Source organism: Oncorhynchus gorbuscha, linkage group LG26, assembly GCF_021184085.1.
Source record: "Oncorhynchus gorbuscha isolate QuinsamMale2020 ecotype Even-year linkage group LG26, OgorEven_v1.0, whole genome shotgun sequence".
NCBI classification, from domain to species: domain Eukaryota; kingdom Metazoa; phylum Chordata; class Actinopteri; order Salmoniformes; family Salmonidae; genus Oncorhynchus; species Oncorhynchus gorbuscha.
The window spans coordinates 27,887,565-27,908,359 of record NC_060198.1 but is presented as its reverse complement, the minus strand read 5'-3'; the positions used below and the strand labels follow the sequence as shown (position 1 = coordinate 27,908,359).

The 20,795-nt window shown below is 44.3% G+C and overlaps 1 protein-coding gene across 1 annotated transcript in view; it reads left to right on the top strand.

The window, feature by feature from the left end:
- The window catches only part of LOC124016345 (potassium voltage-gated channel subfamily H member 4-like), a 28,979-nt gene extending 8,649 nt beyond the window's left edge, over positions 1–20,330 (top strand). Inside the window, exons 2-16 of the mRNA XM_046331897.1 lie at positions 5,498–5,731; positions 6,643–6,789; positions 6,930–7,063; positions 9,045–9,288; positions 9,858–10,015; positions 10,720–10,927; positions 11,559–11,753; positions 12,852–13,051; positions 14,436–14,685; positions 14,988–15,202; positions 15,309–15,347; positions 17,054–17,436; positions 17,686–17,765; positions 18,026–18,102; positions 18,596–20,330. Coding sequence (XP_046187853.1) covers positions 5,498–5,731; positions 6,643–6,789; positions 6,930–7,063; positions 9,045–9,288; positions 9,858–10,015; positions 10,720–10,927; positions 11,559–11,753; positions 12,852–13,051; positions 14,436–14,685; positions 14,988–15,202; positions 15,309–15,347; positions 17,054–17,436; positions 17,686–17,765; positions 18,026–18,102; positions 18,596–19,675 — 3,644 coding nt within the window. The 3' untranslated portion in view covers positions 19,676–20,330. The remainder of the gene's footprint in view (positions 1–5,497; positions 5,732–6,642; positions 6,790–6,929; positions 7,064–9,044; positions 9,289–9,857; positions 10,016–10,719; positions 10,928–11,558; positions 11,754–12,851; positions 13,052–14,435; positions 14,686–14,987; positions 15,203–15,308; positions 15,348–17,053; positions 17,437–17,685; positions 17,766–18,025; positions 18,103–18,595) is intronic.
- Positions 20,331–20,795: the final 465 nt, after the last annotated feature.

The following is a 20,795-nucleotide window of genomic DNA, read 5'->3' as shown; positions in this document are numbered from 1 at the left end:
TGGCATATATTATTATTATATTATAGACCAGGCTGCACACACACACCCACACAAATACAGAGTCAGAATAATGTTTTTCACAAGTTTGGTGGTTACAGGCCCTCCGTGTCATGGTGTGGGTGGAGGAGCTGGCCAAAAGCTTTAATGGACAAGACTGAACCGGTCTGGGGGAAGTGGGAGGTGCAGGGAGCCGTGATCCAAAGGGAAGAGATGAAGTCGGAGCTTGAAATGTCTGTAGGGAGCTGATAAAATAGTCCAAAACTTTGACATTCTTCTCTCCGAGTTCTGGGAAGCTTCCTTATTTTTATTTTTTATTGAACCTTTATTTAACTATGCAAATCAGTTAAGAATAAATTATTATTTACAATGATGGCCTACCCTGGCCAAACCCTAACCCTGACCACACTGGGCCAATTGTGCACCTTAGACTGCTGCGCCACTCGGGAGCCCACACAGTGTACAATAGATAATTGACTTCAACCTATGACCTATGACACCAATATTCTAATATCATGCGCGACAACTAGTGGGTGGATTTGCAACATGAAATGTACAGTGGGGCAAAAAATTATTTAGTCAGCCACCAATTGTGCAAGTACTCCCACTTAAAAAGATGAGAAAGGCCTGTAATTTTCATCATAGGTACACTTCAACTATGACAGACAAAATGAGAAAAGAAATCCAGAAAATCACATTGTAGTATTTTTTTATGAATTTATTTGCAAATTATGGTGGAAAATAAGTATTTGGTCACCTACATACAAGCAAGATTTCTGGCTCTCACAGACCTGTAACTTCTTCTTTAAGAGGCTACTCTGTTCTCCACTCGTTACCTGTATTAATGGCACCTGTTTGAACTTGTTATCAGTATAAGACACCTGTCCACAACCTCAAACAGTCACACTCCAAACTCCACTATGGCCAAGACCAAAGAGCTGTCAAAGGACACCAGAAACAAAATTGTAGACCTGCACCAGGATGGGAAGACTGAATCTGCAATAGGTAAGCAGCTTGGTTTGAATAAATCAACTGTGGGAGCAATTATTAGGAAATGGAAGACATACAAGACCACTAATAATCTCCCTCGATCTGGGGCTCCACGCAAGATCTCACCCCGTGGGGTCAAAATTATCACAAGAACAGTGAGCAAAAATCCCAGAACCACACCGGGGGACCTAGTGGATGACCTGCAGAGAGCTGGGACCAAAGTAACAAAGCCTACCATCAATAACACACTACGCCGCCAGGGACTCAAATCCTGCAGTGCCAGACGTGTCCCCCTGCTTAAGCCAGTACATGTCCAGGCCCGTCTGAAGTTTGCTAGAGAGCATTTGGATGATCCAGAAGAAGATTGGGAGAATGTCATATGGTCAGATGAAACCAAAATATAACTTTTTGGTAAAAACTCAACTCGTTGTGTTTGGAGGACAAAGAATGCTGAGTTGCATCCAAAGAACACCATACCTACTGTGAAGCATGGGGGTGGAAACATCATGCTTTGGGGCTGACGACTGATCCGTGTAAAGGAAAGGATGAATGGGGCCATGTATCGTGAGATTTTGAGTGAAAACCTCCTTCCATCAGCAAGGGCATTGAAGATGAAATGTGGCTGGGTCTTTCAGCATGACAATGATCCCAAACACACCGCCCGGGCAACGAAGGAGTGGCTTTGTAAGAAGCATTTCAAGGTCCTGGAGTGGCCTAGCCAGTCTCCAGATCTCAATTCCATAGAAAATCTTTGGAGGGAGTTGAAAGTCTGTGTTGCCCAGCAACAGCCCCAAAACATCACTGCTTTAGAGGAGATCAGCATGGAGGAATGGGCCAAAATACCAGCAACAGTGTGTGAAAACCTTGTGAAGAGTATTGAGATAAACTTTTGTTATTGACCAAATATTTATTTTCCACCATAATTTGCAAATCAATTCATTAAAATTGTCCCTCATTTTGTCTCTCATAGTTGATGTTTACCTATGATGAAAATTACAGGCCTCTCTCATCTTTTGAAGTGGGAGAACTTGCACAATTGGTGGCTGACTAAATACGTTTTTTTGCCCCACTGTATGTATAACTGCCTCCCTCAACTAAATTACCCTCTCCTTTGTTTAACGTGAATAGACCAAGCAATTACAGAATGAATGAAAGTGACAGCCAAGTGATCCCAACATGTGAGCAGGGACATAAATTACAGTTAATTATGCATGGGTTAAACGCCAATCAAACAGCATCTGGGTATCGATATCAGTCATCCACTCTCTGTAAAAGTAGGCTGATAAGTAACTCCATCAATCCCATCCCAATGTCTGGTGGACTATAACACGCTGTAATAAAGGAAAGTTCCCTCTATAACGATCCATTATATCATTTCTCATTTCACTCTTAATACATTATTTAGTCGTTGCCAGAATGCAGACAAACTACGATATACAGTAGGAACGTACATTACACCTTGTACAGTTATTCCCATGTATATGTACAATTCAGGTTCTACTCTGTGGATTATGGTACCGGGATGTCAGAGCGGAGTTATCGATTGCAGCGTTTACACAGCAATAGTTGTATTTGTGTGCACAGCAGAAGGCTAAATCTTTCATTGTTGTCTTGTTGTTGCGCCACAGAATGATTCAGTCTAATTATCTGTGTGGGCTGGGAGCTACACACAGCTTTCCCCTCCTCATTGAGGCATACAATTATTTAATAGCATTTCCCCTCCATTTCAATTCACAAATTGTGATTATTGTTGTTGTGATTGACGCAAAGGGCCTTGGCTTTTTGCTTGTGCAATGTAAGTAGATTGGATTGGGTTTTGCTCTTCATCACCTGATGTCAATTACCGAAGCTAGTGCATGAACAACAATGGAAGCTTTAGCAAAGAGAAATAGAAGCTCTTAGAGAGAGAGAAAGACTGGTAGACTGGATGCATTTTAGCATAATAATAGAGTCATGTTGGAGAAAGAGCTTACCATCTGTTTGCTTTGGTTTAGATAAACAACCTTGTTTCACTTGTCTGTATCAGTCTAAGCCAAGTAACAATGATGATCATGAAGCTACTGTAAAACAAAAAACTCTATTGGTCCAAATGCTGCTCCAGTTGTTTAATAATCAGTATGTTTTCCCGTAGGATTAACTTATTGCGAATCTATTTGTGTTCTTCCTGTATAAAAAAGGGACTGTATCCTGGTTACCTCCTCCCTCTGGAAATAACAGCTTTGCCATATGCTTTTTATTAAAACAATTACAAATTGCTATGGCAACCCAATCCTGGGCACATAAAGTCTCATGTAGCATCTGTACTAATTATCTCTACAATCAGTCACTTAAGAGACTGACATTTCAGGAGTTTGATGTTTTTGCGGTGGCAGGTAGCCTAGTGGTTAGAGCGTTGGGCCAGTAACCAAAAAGTTGTTGGATTGAACCCCCGAGCTGACAAGGTAAAAATTCCTTTCATTGTAAATAATCATTTGTTCTGAACTGACTTGCCTTGTAAAATGTCTTTAAAAAATGACGTCTTTCTCGACAGGAAATGTTGTATACGGTAACAGTATACAACCTACCTCAATCTAAAGATATCCTCCATCTATACACCTTTCAACAACAGCCGTGCATGGCTCAGTAGGCGAGTGTAGGCTGGGGGTCGGACTGTGGCTCGTCTCAAAGGACAGAGTTCACTTAACAAGAGATCTGGAGCACTTAGGTCCTCTTCACCAATCCGTGTGAACTAATGATCAATTCGACTTGTGTACTAAGTGTGCATGTAATACTTATCTGCCACAACATCTGCAGTATTGTCAATGCAAATGTCTAATTTGTCCTTGTGTCTCGTGGAGGACTTATTCAGATAAGCTAATGATAATGGGCTGCTTATGTAAAGACTTTCAAACTGTGACCCCGGTGTTTACGCACTGCGCATCTAATAATAAACGGAGATCATTAGTGTATTGATTGACAGGGTACGATCAGACCATCATCACATGTACAGCGAGAATAGGAAACTCTGACCACGAAATTCTGTCTTGTCCAACTCAAACCCCCCCTGTGTGGAAGAGCAGTGGATGAATAGATCAATTATGGAATTGAATTCAGTCAGTGGAATCATTTCCTATGAAACTCTATACAGCAGTGACCCAATGGACTTGATAGTTGGGGACAGGTGACAACGGACAGGCATTGGATTGTGGGAGACATCTGTGATCGGCAATTGTCTCTGCACAATGAGGACCTGTGCTACACTACGGTCTACTTTGCCCTTTAGAAAGGGTGGAACAGAGGGTCAGGAGAAGGTCCGTTCGACAGCTGCCTGCAAAACATTTATTTTATGGAAATGAGTTGTTCAACTCACTATGGAGGAATATATCAATCATAAATGTTTACAGCTGTCCCAAATACACAACGGTGTTCTCTCTCTGAACAGAGGAAGCAGGTAAATAGCAGATGAATAGAGGTACATTTAAATCAAGCAAATCAAATTTGAACAAAAAAACAGTGTGTTAAATAATCCCACCCTCCGTCCTCCCGTAAAAATAAAGACGTCTATAAAGAACTATAACACCCGTGCCTTTTGTGAACTAACACTCGCGCTTGACTTTTTTTTTGCTGATAGTGTCTGTGATGAAGACGAACACACTCAGTCGCTCTGGATAAGAGTGTCTGCTAAATGACTAAGACGCAAATAGAACAACACAACACAAATGATTCATAGCTGAAATGTGACCTGGGCACATCGCACCTGTATTCTTACCGCTGAAAGTACATGTGCCTGCACAGTTCAACAGATGGGAGCAGCTCTGAGAGGTGTTTGGTAGTTCAGTAGAGCCTGACAGAATCAAAAGGCAGCTACTGAATCAGAAGCTCCAGCCTGTCCTGTGATTGGCTGGCGCTCTCTTTGGTTACATGGGCAGGAGGATGTGAGGATACTACACATGATGCTCATTTCCTATCCCCATTAGTGTCCCCAGGCGCCTGCTGGGGCGCCCCCTGGGCTGTGGGCCCCCATAGAGTGAACTGGGTCCCCTCTTCTCTCCTATCACATCCACCAGACTTCACAGGCCTAAACTTCAAAGCCCGCTCTGATGCAGGCTGTTGTGGGTGGGTTATATGTGCTAGTTAGTTAGTTAGTTAGTTAGTTAGTTAGTTAGTTAGTTAGTTAGTTAGACTGAGACCGACAGAGCTCTTTTTCAGACAGCTAAAGGATGAAATAGACCCTGAGAGGAGAAAATTAGTGGGAGGAGAGAGAGATTCAGAAAGAAACCTGAAATCGACTGAATCCCTGACGCTATGTTCCACCTTCATAGATGGCTGTATTCAACCCAAGCTTGATTGTTAATTACATAGCCTAATTCAGCATCCAGGGGCAAGGACATTCATCCATTTAATGTCTGAATCACACAGTGTACTCGAGGGACAGAAATAATTGGTTGACCACTTATACAGCAATCATTACGCAGACAGAGTTAGGGTACAGTACATCGTGTCTCTAATTTTCTCTCCTTGCTTTCCACAGACAGCAACTTCCTTCTTGGGAATGCCCAGGGTCGCCAAGGTTACCCCATCGTGTACTGCTCGGACGGCTTCTGCGAGCTGACGGGGTTTGTGCGCACTGAGGTGATGCAGAAAACGTGCACGTGTCGCTTCCTGCACGGGGCGGAGACCAGTGAGAGGGTGAGGCAGCAGGTGGACAAGGCCCTGGAGGGACAGCAGGAGTACCAGGGGGAGGTGTGCTTCTATATGAAGAGCGGTGAGCATTCAGTCAACACATGGTGGCCCTCCATACAGAATCATCCAACCACATCTATCTTTTTTGAATGTATTTTTAGAACTATGGACAGAGGAGAAGGAGAAGCGGACCAAAATGCAGTGTGGTGGTTATTCATGTTCTTTAATAAATGAACTAGACATGAAATAACTAACAAAACAATACATGTGCGAAAACCTAAACAGTCCTATCTGGTGCAAACACAGAGACAGGAACAATCACCCACAAACACACAGTGAAACCCAGGCTACCTAAGTATGATTCTCAATCGGAGACAACTAATGACACCTGCCTCTGATTGAGAACCATACGAGGCTGAAACATAGAAATACCCAAAACCTAGAAAGACAAACATAGACTGCCCACCCAACTCACGCCCTGACCATACTAAAATAAATACAAAACAAAAAAGGTCAGAACGTGACACAGAGGATGCAACATACACCAAGTTCACGTCTGCACAATATGAAGAGGGAGTCGAGTAAAATACAGTCCTCAACTCCACATGTCATTATAATTGAACTCAGTGGTATTCAAAGTCATTTAAATTAAGAGTGCAGATTATTTAAGGGTACAATATAAAAAGCAAAGCATTTTAAGAAAGATCATTTGAAAAACACAATTTTATTGAGTCAATGTATTTTGGTTCATTTTCATTTTGATAAGAGATGAAAATGCAATGAATTGAAGGATATTTGTCAACGTAAACATATACATTTACAGATGTTGTAGGTTGTGTCATTAGATTTGGGGTGGGATGGGATTGGGTCATGAGAAATTATTGGGAAAAGAATTGGGTTCCCCAGAAGTTTTGGCGGGACAAAATTGGGTCCCCGCTGAAAACATTTGAACACCACGAAATATAACTTCTTCTGTAAATGTCGCTTCCGCAGGAGAACCATTCTGGTGCCTTCTTGACATCGTGCCAATTAAGAATGAGAAGGGCGAAGTGGTTCTATTCCTTTTCTCCTTCAAGGATGTCACTGAGTCGTACGGAAAAAGCCACCAGCACAGCAACAGGAGAGGGGTGGAGGCCACAGGTATCCTACTAACTCTGCAACACCATGTCTTACACCTATATTGAACCGTTTAGACTATGGTACTTTCTACGATGACTGCATAAAAGGAAGGCTTTCAAAAGTGTAAAGACCCATTCTCATTATTGTCCTTATGTCATCAGGCATCTCAGAGGACGCACATCAGAGCAGAAAACGCAGCACTTCCCACTTTTCCCAAGCCAGGGAGAGGGGAAGGACTGTCCTGTACCACCTCACCAACCAGTTCTCCAAGAGGGGCAAGGGGAAACTGCCCAATGTGAGTTCCCCGGGATCTCACTGTACTGTACAGTAGAGTGTATTGACTCATTCACAACAACAAAAAGGAAGTGTTTCTTCAGAGGAAAGGCATCATTTCATTATATTACCAACTGCTTTCTGAAACATGACGTCATTTGTTTTCATATCACAAGTAAAATCACATTCTTACCACATTCGAATGAAAACATATTTGAGCAGATAAGAGCAAGGTGACATTTACCTATCCATTTGAGGAAGGTTGAGCTTGGCCCAGATAGAGGAATTGATCAGGCAGCCTTTGAAGCTCCGGTCTGCTGTGTGTGGTCTTTGTAGTGCTGGTATATATAGAGCAACAGAGAGGCGCAGTGTGGCCTTTTGCAGATTGGGACATGGGAAAGCTGGGGTATCATCTCACTAATTAAAGGAAAGTACCGGAAGAGTGGTCACAGTACGACACAGCAGTGGACAGATAGAACCTAGGATTTTCAACCTTTTCCCTCTTCCTCTCTTAAACACGTCTTATATGAGGTAGTTGTTGTTTAAAGATACGTCAATTATACCGTTAAATGCTGAGAGACTTAAAACTTTAACATATCAATGAAATGTATGACAATTCACTCTTTCTAAATCCTACCTTTCACATACTTGATGGTGATCCGTTTTTTAAAGATTTTGTAAAAAATGAGGTTACCATTGACAACAGCATGAGCTATGTGGCATGGTTTGAAAAAGTTTCTAACATGCGCTTTTGCTGTGACAGTTCTGTACGCATTCAGTTGTTGTTGTGCATCTAAATCCTCCATGTGCAATTACCAAGTAATTATCTCCCATAATGTACCCAGCTATTATCCCACCAAGGGTTCCCACTTGGAGGTTCTGCTGACCTATTCAGCGGCCTCTCTAGTCATGTTGAAGAACGACAGAGGGAATTTACTTTCAGATCTCATTACCTCAAGGGATCTCCATAGTACCTCATCCATATTTCATCTCCCTCATACTGGGTCATTTATGGAGGATGAAGTCAGTGGTTCTGCATATGTGTCGAACAGAACATGTTGATAATTGTCTCTACCGGTCTTTCATGTATTGTCAAATGAGCTTCCATCTGATCCCCAGGCCTGTTAGAGTACATGCTACTGTTTCTGCAGTTACTACTGCTGTGAGCCTATGGCCACGAATTGCATGATGGTTATTTCTGTCTTGAAAAGATGCCATTGAACCCTTAAGATATTTCTTGATTTTTGTTTATTTGGGTAATTTCTTGACATTTTACTTCACTGTTAGGCACTAGTAACACCATTATTTTGCTGCCCCCAGCTATACCATCTGCTAAACTGTGTACATGTAATGGTTTTCTGGGGAAAGAGAGGCAGACCAAAATGCAGCGTGGTTAGTTTTGTACATCTTTAATAAAGATGAAAGTACAACAATCTACAAAACATGAAAAAACCAAAACAGTCCTATCTGGTGCCACAAACACAAAGACAGGAACAATCACCCACAAAAGACCTAACGAATATGGCTGCCTAAATATGGTTCCCAATCAGAGACAACGATAAACACCTGCCTCTGATTGAGAACCACTCTAGGCAACCATGGACTTACCTAAAGTACTGCTCTAACCACAATACCATAACTACAAACAACCCCAGACAAAACAAACAACATAAATCCCCATGTCACACCCTGGCCTCACCAAAATACTGATGAAAACACAGAATACTAAGGCCAGGGCGTGACAGTACGCTACCGATAAACTTTGATTTGATTTGACGTCCTTTATTCCTAAAATGAACATTTACTTCTCCTCTCTTGTGCCACAGAGGAGTTTGGATTGGGGCCAAGGGAGTGCAGACACTGATTTTGATGTAGCTAGGGCAATTAGGTGTCATTGCATTCTTGAGATGTTCTCATAAGTACAAGTGCCACTGTGGTGTCTTGTGCTTTGTCTGTGACCTGGGACCTATGACCTGTGACCCTTGGCCCCTGTCTCCCTGCAGAGTGTATTCCAGAAGCCCTCTCTCCCAGAGTACAAGGTGGCGGCGGTGCAGAAGTCCCGCTTCATCCTGCTCCACTACAGCGTATCCAAGGCCCTGTGGGATTGGCTGATCCTCCTGGCTACCTTCTACGTGGCGGTCACCGTGCCCTTCAATGTCTGCTTCGTCAGTCACCAGGACGACACCGACTGGGACTCCCGTAGCACCATTGCCAGTGACATCGCAGTGGAAATGCTCTTCATTCTAGGTAACATACTGTTGTGTAACAGTACTGAGAGTGGCAACATAGTACTCCAATGGTAAATGTCATATCACTCCGGTGGCTAAATGATTTGGCACCAGTATCTAGCTCCCCTGGTATATAGTTGATCAATAACAGTTCTTTCCTGCTGTGGCAGTGGGTGTTTCCTTGGAAATCGGTCACACTTGACTGTACTCGCTCACCCACCTGCATTACCAACTCATCATGGTGTCTGTGTCACCCCTGGTTACAGCTCCCATTTTGAGCCCACAATTAGAGACTTCCGGTCTCCGATGGATGTGTGATCCTAAAACAGCTGTGATGGGGCTCAGGCTTTTTTAAGTTGAGGAAATGGCAATTATGTGCAGTGACATTCACGTACAAAATTGTCATCACATCGTGTGTTATTCAAAACCGTTGGTGTCATGCCATAATTAGCATTTACAGCTCACCTGGAAAAATACTGGAACGTAGTAGCCTATCCACTCACCTTACACACTTGTCGTGTATTTGAGTAAAGGATCAAATATTATTTTGCTCATGTCCTGCTGGGTTTGCTTTCTGTTCCTCCCCAGATATCATCCTGAACTTTAGGACCACCTTCGTGAGTCAGTCGGGTCAGGTGGTGTACGATGCCCGCTCAATCTACCTCCATTACTGTGGCACCTGGTTCTTTATAGACCTCATTGCTGCTCTGCCCTTTGACCTCCTCTACGCCTTCAACATCACAGTGGTGAGTTTGTATGGGTGTCACCGACTGTGCATGTATGGGTGTCATGGGCATTTGGCTTTGCGTGTGTATGCAGTTCCTTATCCTATCTTGAACAGACAGTGCTTGTTTGATAGCCCTTCCCAGAATAATCGTTTTCGCTCTTAAAATATGTTGTTGGTCCTCTTTATTTCCCCTGAGCATTGAATTGTAACGGATTAGGCCTTGCCACCTCCATGCTTTATTGACTGCTCCTTCCTTCTCTCCAGTGTCCCTCCCCCTATCCACTAGCTGCACTCCCCATCGCTCTCTCTCTCTCTGTCTCACTGTTAATCTCAGCCAATAGCCTTCTCACTTAATCTTACCCGGGCTTCTGAGATGTGACACTGTTCAACTGCCCCTTTTTCCACCAATCAGTTGTTTCTCAAGCTTTCCAAGAGATGTGCTGTTCTTTACGGATGAATGCATCTTTAGCCTCTGGGGGGAAGTGGGATATTGGAGTGGTAGGAGGAATGTTTGCTCACTGCATCTCAGCTAGACCGTGTCCCTGGAGATATCATTTCAGTACAGAGGATAGATCGTCTATACTGTATTATAATGTCTGACGACTTTAACCAGACTATGACTCAACCCTCTAAACGTCTTTTGACCTTTACACTTGTCACAATGCAAATGGTCATCTCTACATGAATCGTTGCTTGTAAACATGTCTGTTACTTCCTGTCCAGACCTCGCTGGTCCACCTCCTGAAGACAGTGCGTTTGCTGCGGCTGCTGCGGTTGCTACAGAAGCTGGACCGTTACTCCCAGTACAGTGCTGTGGTCCTGACCCTGCTCATGTCTGTGTTCGCCCTGCTTGCCCACTGGATGGCCTGCGTCTGGTACGTCATCGGCCGCAAGGAGATAGAGAGCAGTGACCCTGTCACCTGGGATATAGGTGAGCGCCTGTTTGTGAGTGTTTGGGTGTGAATGTTTGTCTATTGTGTGTGGTTGTTGCACCACTCTCACACAGTAGACACATCAACAGAACGTTTCCTTTTGTCGAGCACCTCGGCTTACTGTAGGAAGCAGCCATGTGTGACCACTATTTCCTCTACATGTGTCTGTTACATAGTAACTCGTTTCACTTGCCTGACAGCTAGATGCTATGGCCCCCTTGCACACTCGGTCCCTGGACAAGCCTAAATGCTTCTGAACTGGTCTCTCAGTCCATCACCCGCCCAGTCAACCTCACAACAAGTGTAGGTCACAGAGTAATGGACAGAGACTGTTTGGCTGGTCTCCCCTACAGTGACTATCTAATTTAACTCCCAGCAAGAATGCCTCACACTCTGTAATATCACCTCTGGATGGAGAGTCAAGCAGACACAAAGGAAAAAACAACCAAATCTCTTTCATGGGACTTCAATCAGATCCCTGTAATACATTTTCCTTTTTCTCCTCCTCTCTCTTTGCCCTCCCTCCCTCCCTCCCTCTTCCTTTTCCTCCCTCCCTCTTCCTTTTCCTCCCTCTCTCTTTCTCCCTCCCTCTCCCACTCTCTGTCCACCATGTCATTCTGTACTCTCCAGGCTGGCTGCAGGAGCTCGGGAAGCGGTTGGAGACCCCGTACATCAACAGTACGATGGGCGGCCCCTCCATGCCCAGTGCCTATATCGCCTCCCTCTACTTCACCCTGAGCAGCCTCACCAGTGTGGGCTTTGGCAATGTGTGTGCCAACACAGATGCTGAGAAGATCTTCTCCATCTGCATCATGCTCATGGGGGGTAAGTCCATCTGTATCATGCTCATGGGGGATAAGTCCATCTGCATCATGCCATCTGCATCATGCTCATGGGGAATAATTGCATCTGTAATATTCTCATGGGGATAAGTACATCTGCATCATGCTCATGGGGGATAAGTTCATCTGTATCATGCTCATGGGGATGTGTTCATCTGCACCATGCTCATGGGGATAAGTTCATCTGCACCATACTCATGGGGGGTAAGTTCATCTGCACCATGCTCATGGGGATAAGTGCATCTGTATCATGCTCATGGGGGTAAGTTCATCTGCATCATGCTCATGGGGATAAATTAATCTGCACCATGCTCACGGGAGATAAGTTCATCTGCATCATGCTCACGGGGGAAAAGTTCGTCTACATCATGCTCATGGGGATAAGTTCATCTGCATCATGCTCATGGGGATAAGTTCATCTGCATCATGCTCATGAGGGATAAGTTCATCTGCATCATGCTCATGGGGATAAGTTCATCTGCATCATGCTCATGGGGATAAGTTCATCTGCACCATGCTCATGGGGATAAGTTCATCTGCATCATGCTCATGGGGATAAGTTCATCTGCACCATGCTCATGGGGATAAGTTCATCTGCATCATGCTCATGGGGATAAGTTCATCTGCACCATGATCATGGGGATATGTTCATCTGCATCATGCTCATGGGGATAAGTTCATCTGCACCATGATCATGGGGATAAGTTCATCTGCATCATGCTCATGGGGATAAGTTCATCTGCATCATGCTCATGGGGATAAGTTCATCTGCACCATGATCATGGGGATAAGTTCATCTGCACCATGCTCATGGGGATAAGTTCATCTCCATCATGCTCATCGGGGTAAGTTCATTGGAAGCGAGGCAGTGTTAGTAGACATCTTGAGACACAAGCTGTCTTATTAAGACTTCCTGAAAACACTTATTAAGATGTCTTCACAAATCTCTTTAAACAAGTCTTAAGGCATGATGATGGCTGGGTATGACTCTCTTCTGCATATGTGTGTGCTTTGAGCTCAAATGAGTAATCTTGTAATACTCCTTGACCCCCATGTTCCCTGTTCCTCTTCCGACCTGCAGCCCTGATGCATGCAGTGGTCTTCGGTAACGTGACGGCCATTATCCAGCGCATGTACTCTCGGCGCTCGCTCTACCACACGCGTATGAAGGACATCAAGGACTTTATTCGTGTGCACCGTCTGCCCCAGCTGCTGAAACAGAGGATGTTGGAGTACTTCCAGACCACCTGGTCTGTCAACAACGGCATCAACGCCAACGAGGTGTGTCACATGACACATATGTATTTAACAATGGTGGTAACAAACTCCGGCCAATGATTACAACAATCCAATGCTTTCAAATCCCTGATGGGGAGTGGGCAAGTGCACACTTTAGGATAAGGATGGACCATTGGGATGCAGCCATTAGGGTAGACAAACATACTGTACTGACAGACTGGTCTTTATATATTTTCAGACATAAATAATTAGCCTTTCAGAAAGAGTACACCTTATGTTGGGAGTAGTTTTCGAAAGAAATCTTTTCGAAAGAAACCTTTTGTATCACTGCCAAGGTCTTTCGATCAGATGGTGTTGACAGTGTGGGTGTGTATTGTCACATTCAGACATGAATGGCCTCGTGGTCTAGTCGTGTCTCCGTGTTGGATGGCGGATTCTAAATCAGACATGTCATTTTACATCTAGGTCATCTCCACCTTTATTTCCCAATCTTCTCTCAGTCTCTGCCCAATGAGGTTAGATTGGTTCTTTTAGAAAGTAGTCTTTTGTTCACAGTGATGTGCTTAGATCTAGTATTGGCTAAAAGTGCTCCCTATTGTTGGAACGACCTACAAAATTATTTTCACCTTGATTCGGCAGTTTGGGATTGCAGTTGTTTCGATTGATTCTAGAGTATTATTTGTTGATATTGTGGTGTTGAGGTGTGGTTATTTTTTTATTGATTTGCAATGCACATTTTTCTTCCTGTTTGTGAGAAGGTGTTTGTACTTAGGGCACCATTGTGAATGAGGCCATGGTCTCACTTGGGCTCCCCTGAATAAATACAAGTTCATAAAACGTTCATTTTAGACTACGGCGGTAGGATTAAACATGTCGGTACTCATTTACACCCTCTCCACATCAGCCTCATCATTTATTCTCCGCTGAAGGCGCGACAACAGACGCTACGAAGGATCCCGAGAACTTGCAAATGTATTACACCTCTTAGCTGGTGCTACTGCCAGGCTAGCGTTAGTGAAAGAGACCAACAGTGCACATTATATACGTAGAGATTTGAGTCATCTAAGAAGGCTTCCGTGAAAACAACTACTGCACATTGAAGTGTGTAGCCACTCGCCAAAATGTAGCTAGAGTCCAACACAAAATACAAGATATTGTATACTCACTGAGAATTGTGTGTGATACAACAATACATAGAATACATGTTTGTGAATAACTGTTGATTGGCTGTCCACACAGTGTTCATAGGGTTGAACTTGGTTTATACTGTCTCGCATCTCATATGACAAGAGCATTCCTTTAGCCTTGATCCTCGGACACCACTGTCCCTCTCTGGTACCTCTAATCTGATACAATCTGATCTGTAATCTTATACAAAAACCATTGCATTGTGGGTGCTGAAGTCCTCCTTCTCTCCTCCTGTCAGCTGCTGCATGACTTCCCAGACGAACTGCGTGCGGACATCGCCATGCACCTGAACAAGGACATCCTGCAGCTGCCAGTGTTTGAGCGGGCCAGTAGGGGGTGTCTGCGCTCCCTCTCCTTGCACATCAAGACCTCGTTCTGTGCCCCGGGAGAGTACCTCATCCGCCAGGGGGACGCGCTGCAGGCCAACTACTTTGTCTGCTCCGGGTCTCTAGAGGTGCTGAAGGACGAAATGGTCCTTGCTATCCTGGGTACGTCTTAGACAACTCACTTCCCTGTTCTGGAGTACACTTTCTTTTTATAATTTCCTTTTTCTGTCTCTCGTGTCGGCGTTCCGTCTCTGTTATCAACTCTTTGGCCGCGTCTGAAGTGGAATCTTAATCCCTTTATAGTGGAATACTTTTGGCCAGTAAAGCAGTGCACTATACGGGGAATAGGGAGCTAGTTTTCTTTATCCCTCAATTGTTATCCCAGCCTTATGGATGTTGTCATTATAGTGTATGAGAGAAACATCAAGTCAACTCAGACTATTAATTGGGTAATCTGTCTCTAGGCAAAGGTGATCTGATTGGGGCAGACCTGACAGCGCAAGACCAGGTGATCAAGACCAATGCGGACGTGAAGGCTCTGACCTACTGTGACCTGCAACACATCAGTGTCCGTGCCCTGAGGGAGGTCCTGGGCCTCTACCCAGAGTATGGCAGTCGCTTCAGCTCTGATATCCACCACAACCTCACCTACAACCTGAGAGAGGGCAGCGAGGCAGAGGTGAGAACCACACATGCTCACTCAATCACTCACTCACTCAAACTTTACTCTGTGTGGCCTGTGTAAACTGTAATGGCATTGTGACTCATTCTGACTCACTGTCCAGGGGCTGACAAGGTTCTCACGGTCCCCTCGGCTCTCTCAGGTAAATGTGTGCCTTTTCATTACTATACTACAAATGGGGATTACTATGACCTATCAGTCTGCTACTGACATATAACTCAGGAATTCTCCTACAGCCACAGCCAACATATCTACAATGTCACAGCTTCACATTGTCAATTCAGAGCTCAGAACAATTCAGAGCTCAGTACATTTGTAGTCGTAGCCAGATTATTGGCTAAATGTCCAAGTAAAATATTTACACCTTGAGATGTGAATAGGCTTTGTGACTCATCATTCCATTTTTCAAAGTGTTTGAATATTTGGTCTGGGACAGAGACATTTAAATGATTGAAGTTGATATAAGAGTTCTGGGCCCTGACCTGTTGCCCTTCCTTCTTAGGTGAACATATAACTTGATAAAAGGCTGAACACAATGTTCTGATCTAGCCCATTCCCAGATAGAACTTCACTCTGAAAGAAGCATGATTGCAACTCTCAACAGCCCCATTTTTCCACCTTTGTTGAGAGCTTAACAAAGGGCTGTCATTAGTGTGTCTCAGTATCTCTGTGAGGCGGATTTTGTACTCTTGTTTTTTTGTATTTGAGTGGGTGTTGGACTAGGCATATGCCTTTGTGTGTGTGTGACCTTGTGTGTGTGTTCCTATGACATGCGAGTGTCCACGTGTTAATGTTTCCACATTGTGCGTGGGAGTTAACTGATTCTCTCAAAATTAATTTACCAGAATGTGAAAATTGTCTGGTAGCAATAAACGTAAAAAAATAAATAATAATAATCTGACAGAAAAAATGTCACTCTGAGGAATAACAATTATAAGCCACGATGAGGTCATAACAGCTAAATAATCTGACTCCTACTGAAAATGCCAAGAAGGCAGTTCACCTCAGTGCACCTAATTTCCTATGTTTGCCACTAAGAGAAAGGAACAGCACTGACTCACAGCAGGTCAGATATTAGAAGGAAATTACACACCATCTCTTGTTACCGAAGTAGGTGAGGATGGAATCGGGAGTGGTCCGGAGTGGGGCTGGACCCTGAGAATTTAGCATTTTCTAAACACCTGAAACAAATGTTCCTTCAAATTAGAGCCATAATCATTATACCTAATTCTATTCTACACAAATCTCAATATACTGCACTAATGCCTAGGATATTACATCCTAGTATTTTTCTATATCTAAGCGTACCTCTTGACTGGTCTGGTGTTTTTTTTTTTTTTTAAGAAACAAAATATGCTTCTCTGCATCTCCGCTAAAATCTGGGTAAAGACTAAGATTATTCACTACATTTAATAATTGCTTGGTTTTCTAAAGTCTAGCAGACTTTGACAGCCTGAAATGGATTGGTAGCTAGTTATGAGGTTGGGAGATTGGGAAAGTATCTAGCTGGCTAGCTAAAGCCAACTTCATAGAAAATGCTGTGGCTCTAGATTGCAGGAGAAAGCTGTTTCAGGTGTTTAAAAATATAACAATTCTTCAACAAGCTCCCCTCCGGACAACCCCCCAGCCATCCTCATGTACTCTGTGCCCCCTCAGATTTTTAGGGTGCATGACGCCCCTGCTACCCATTACCGGCAGCTAAAATCAAATTAAACTTTGTGTGTTTCACTCTACACTCTCTCTCCTCCTCCACTAGCAATGGGCTACTGGAAGACATGCATGATTGTTTGTGAGAACTACAGAGAACCTGTTACTCATGCCTCTCCTCTCCCACCCTCTGCCCCTCAGCAGCGAGCTGATAAGGACCACAAGCTTCCCTTCATTGCGGAGGCAGAAGATGTGGAGTCTGGTGAGGACATGAGCCACTGTCCCACTGGTGCATCCCACCAAGGGCGGCTGCTACTGATGCATGGCCTGAGCAGCCCCGTCTGCCACCCGGGCTTCAGCAGCCTGCTGGGGGAGGAGCTTCGACATGTCAATACACTCCGTCTCTGCCGCTCCGCAGCCCAGGGCTGCAGAGGCCGTAGCCCCTCCCCTCAGCTGCTGTCCAATGAGGAGGTTACTCTAGCCCCGGTGCCCACCATGGTCACAGATCACAGCTCATCCCATAGGCCAGCCAAGCTGCTCATACCCTCCCTACATTGTGTCAGCCCTCTGGACCTCAGCCCCAGGTGAGTAATGAGACATAACTGTCAATCAAAATGACTAGCGTTTGTATTTCATTAGCCCAGTACCTAAGCCTAAAGTTTGTAGGATTATAAGTCTATAACCATTAACCAAAAAGTAAATCACATTTTCCAATCGATTTACCTGGTAATAACAGCAAAGACAGATTACAGTTCAATTTATTTAACTGAAAATCACTTCATATTTAATCATAACCCACTTAAGTGTGAACCTCTCTTTCCTATCTCCTCTAGGGTTGTGGATGGAATTGAGGATAATGGGCAGTCTTTTCACTTCAATGTGGATCAAGGCGAGGCAAAGACCAATAGCAAAGGTAATGGGCTCAGGTTAAACAATGGTTTAACTACAAAAAACAATGTTTTTCTATCAGTGGTTTTCTAACAGTAAATAGAAACGTGTTTTAGGCAAGGATACTGAATTGATTGGTCAGAAAATTGCTTTTTTAGAATGATCCAAATCAGTACAAGTAGGCTACTCATACAAAAGAAATGGTATGAGCAATGTACTTTATGTTGGCGTGGGGTGTGAAAGCACTGATCTCATCCATCCTTGTCCATCCCATCCCCCCCATAGACCCATTCCAGGTTAGCGCCAACTTACTTCTGGAAACAAAGGAGGTGAGACAGAACATCAGCCAGCTAAACAAAGAGGTAGGAACATACAATCACATTGACGGAGTAAACGGACACATAAACCAACATAATGATGTATCAATGAACTGATAAATGAATGATATGCTCCATCTAGGTAGAGAGACCTCAAGAGACACAAACTTTTTTGTTCTCCCACTTCATTTTCCGTACTCCACTTTCGCTGTACCCTAAAGAGTGTCTAAAAACAGGTCATCCCTGACACACTTTCAGCATTAAATACACCACTCAGGCTATGTAGGCAAGAGAACATTGAAAGACATTTTTCCTCAAATAAAATGTAGGATTGTTAAATTGGAGATGCTCCAGATTTGAAAGCTCACGTAACACCGACTGATTGTTTATGGCTGTGCTTGTTTTTGGTTTCCACCATTTCTGACCTAGAAAGAGACAATAGAACTCTAATGCTTATGTCTCCTGCCTTGGAATAATGACTAGTCAACCAAGCAACAGATTGTAGCTTTCATTATTCTGCGTGCCATCTATTTTCCAGATGAATACCCTTAACCAGGAGGTATCCAACCTGACCAAGGAGCTCCATGAGATGATGCATTTCCTGCAGGCCCATGTGACCATGTTACATTACCCCTCTGCCATCTCCACCTATCCTTATGGCCTGCAGATGGCCCCTAACCCCAACCCCAGCAGCAACATGATTGCTGCCAATGACTGGCAGACACGGGTGCCTTTCAGTATGCCTGCTGGACCTCACCCATCTCACCTTCAACACGACCACCTCAGCCACCCTGCCAGGAACATGTGGGCCTACAGTGGGGTGCACCCCCAGGGCAGAGGTCAGAAGGTGGAGGTTGAGCACCATCACCAGACGTCCAATCCCAGGTCATCCTGTTTACATCCGTGCTGCTCGGACAGAGGCATAACCACTGGTCAGGGACTTGAAGCCCAGTACAGGCCTTTCCCGACCTCCAGAACTACACCCAACTCTCCCTACATGGGCCACTCCCAATGCCGGACTGGGCCATCTCTTCTGAACCTCAACTCTGCCTTCCCAGTACTCCCAGGTGCGGGTCCCGGTCAGGTTGAGTACAAAGCCTCCATCCCCACCATCAGTACCTTTCGTCCCCTATGTTCCCCAGGCAGCCTCAGCCAGTCCCACCCCTCCCTGAGTGTCCAGGTCAACTCTGACCGCAGCCATTCACCGTCCATCTCTCCAACGCCTATCCACATCTCACTGACCCCTACCGCCCAACCACAGCTCCACACCGCCTTCAGCTCTCAGTCTGGGGTCTACACGTCTGTCAGCCCAGCATATAATCAGACGCACAACCAGACCACCCAGAGGCAGGGCTCTCTCAACAGAGCTAGGAAGAATGACCTGGTGGGCTCCAGCCCTGTCCACACACTGGACTCATCCCTACATCTGGCAGGGCAGACAGCAGGGCAAGGGCCAGACTGTGGAGGGCCTAAGACTGAGTACCCACAGGGCAGGGAGAGACCTGAGAGGATGCAGAGTTATGCTGAGCGGGCAGAGTCCCAGACCCAGGGGACCAACATCAGCACACAGCAGGCCCTGGAAGTCGAGCCTCTCTGGGGCTTGGAGGTGACACATTAGCAGCTGTCTGGAGCCCCACCGAGACCGGATAAATAAACGGGTCATTACTGCTGCAAAGTAACGCTGAGCCCATCAACTCAACTCTCCCTTTTTGATTGCACCTCTTATGCTACTCGAGTTTACATCTGAGAAATGAATGATTGCTTGACAGTCTAAAACGTTCTCTACACAGCAATCACACTACATAATATCGACACTGATAGTACTTGATGTACTGTTTATTTAATTTGACTGTAAATACAGCATTGATATGGACCAGAGATTATGAAGACAAGCTGACTCAGCTTACAAAAATATTCAGCTTTGTGTTTATTATGTATTTCTTGTGAACTGAAAGTTAGGTATTACTAACCGAAGGGTATCTCTAGACATATCACATTGAGACCTGGCAGCCATGGAAACAGCAAACCCCACACCTTTCCTTCATTATATTGTGTTTACATAGAAAGTATCATCACCTAATGAGCATTTTGACATGTGGTTTTAGGTGATTTCATTGTCTGTGAACACACTGTGGAGCTCATTCTACAAGCTGTCTGGACCTAGCCACTTTAACTATGCCACTTTGTTTACTTTGTCTACACACTCATCTCATATGTATATATTGTACTCGATACCATCTACTGTATGCTGCTCTGTACCATCACTCATTCATATATCCTTATGTACATATTCCTTATCCCCTTACACTGTGTATAAGACAGTAGTTTTGGAATTGTTAGTTAGATTACTTGTTGGTTATCACTGCATTGTCGGAACTAGAGGCACAAGCATTTCGCTACACTCGCATTAACATCTGCTAACCATGTGTATGTGACAAATAAAATTTGATTTGATTTGACTTTACAGCGTGCGACCAATGTTTGTGCTCATTATTTTAAGAAATTGTCTCTTGGCTAGCCTGCCAGAGGATTGCTGGCCAAAGAGGACCTATGGTTATTTGTGTTTTTCCCTCTTCTGCAATATGGCTATTCATAGCTCTGCATCTCTTTTTGCTCTGGTGTCTGGATCATTTTCTGACTTTTTCTACGCTGTATATTTGACTGTTTCTTTGGTAACAGAGACTGAAATAAGATGTGCAATGAGTTGAACAACGTGTGCTGTTTGAAAGAGTTGTAGT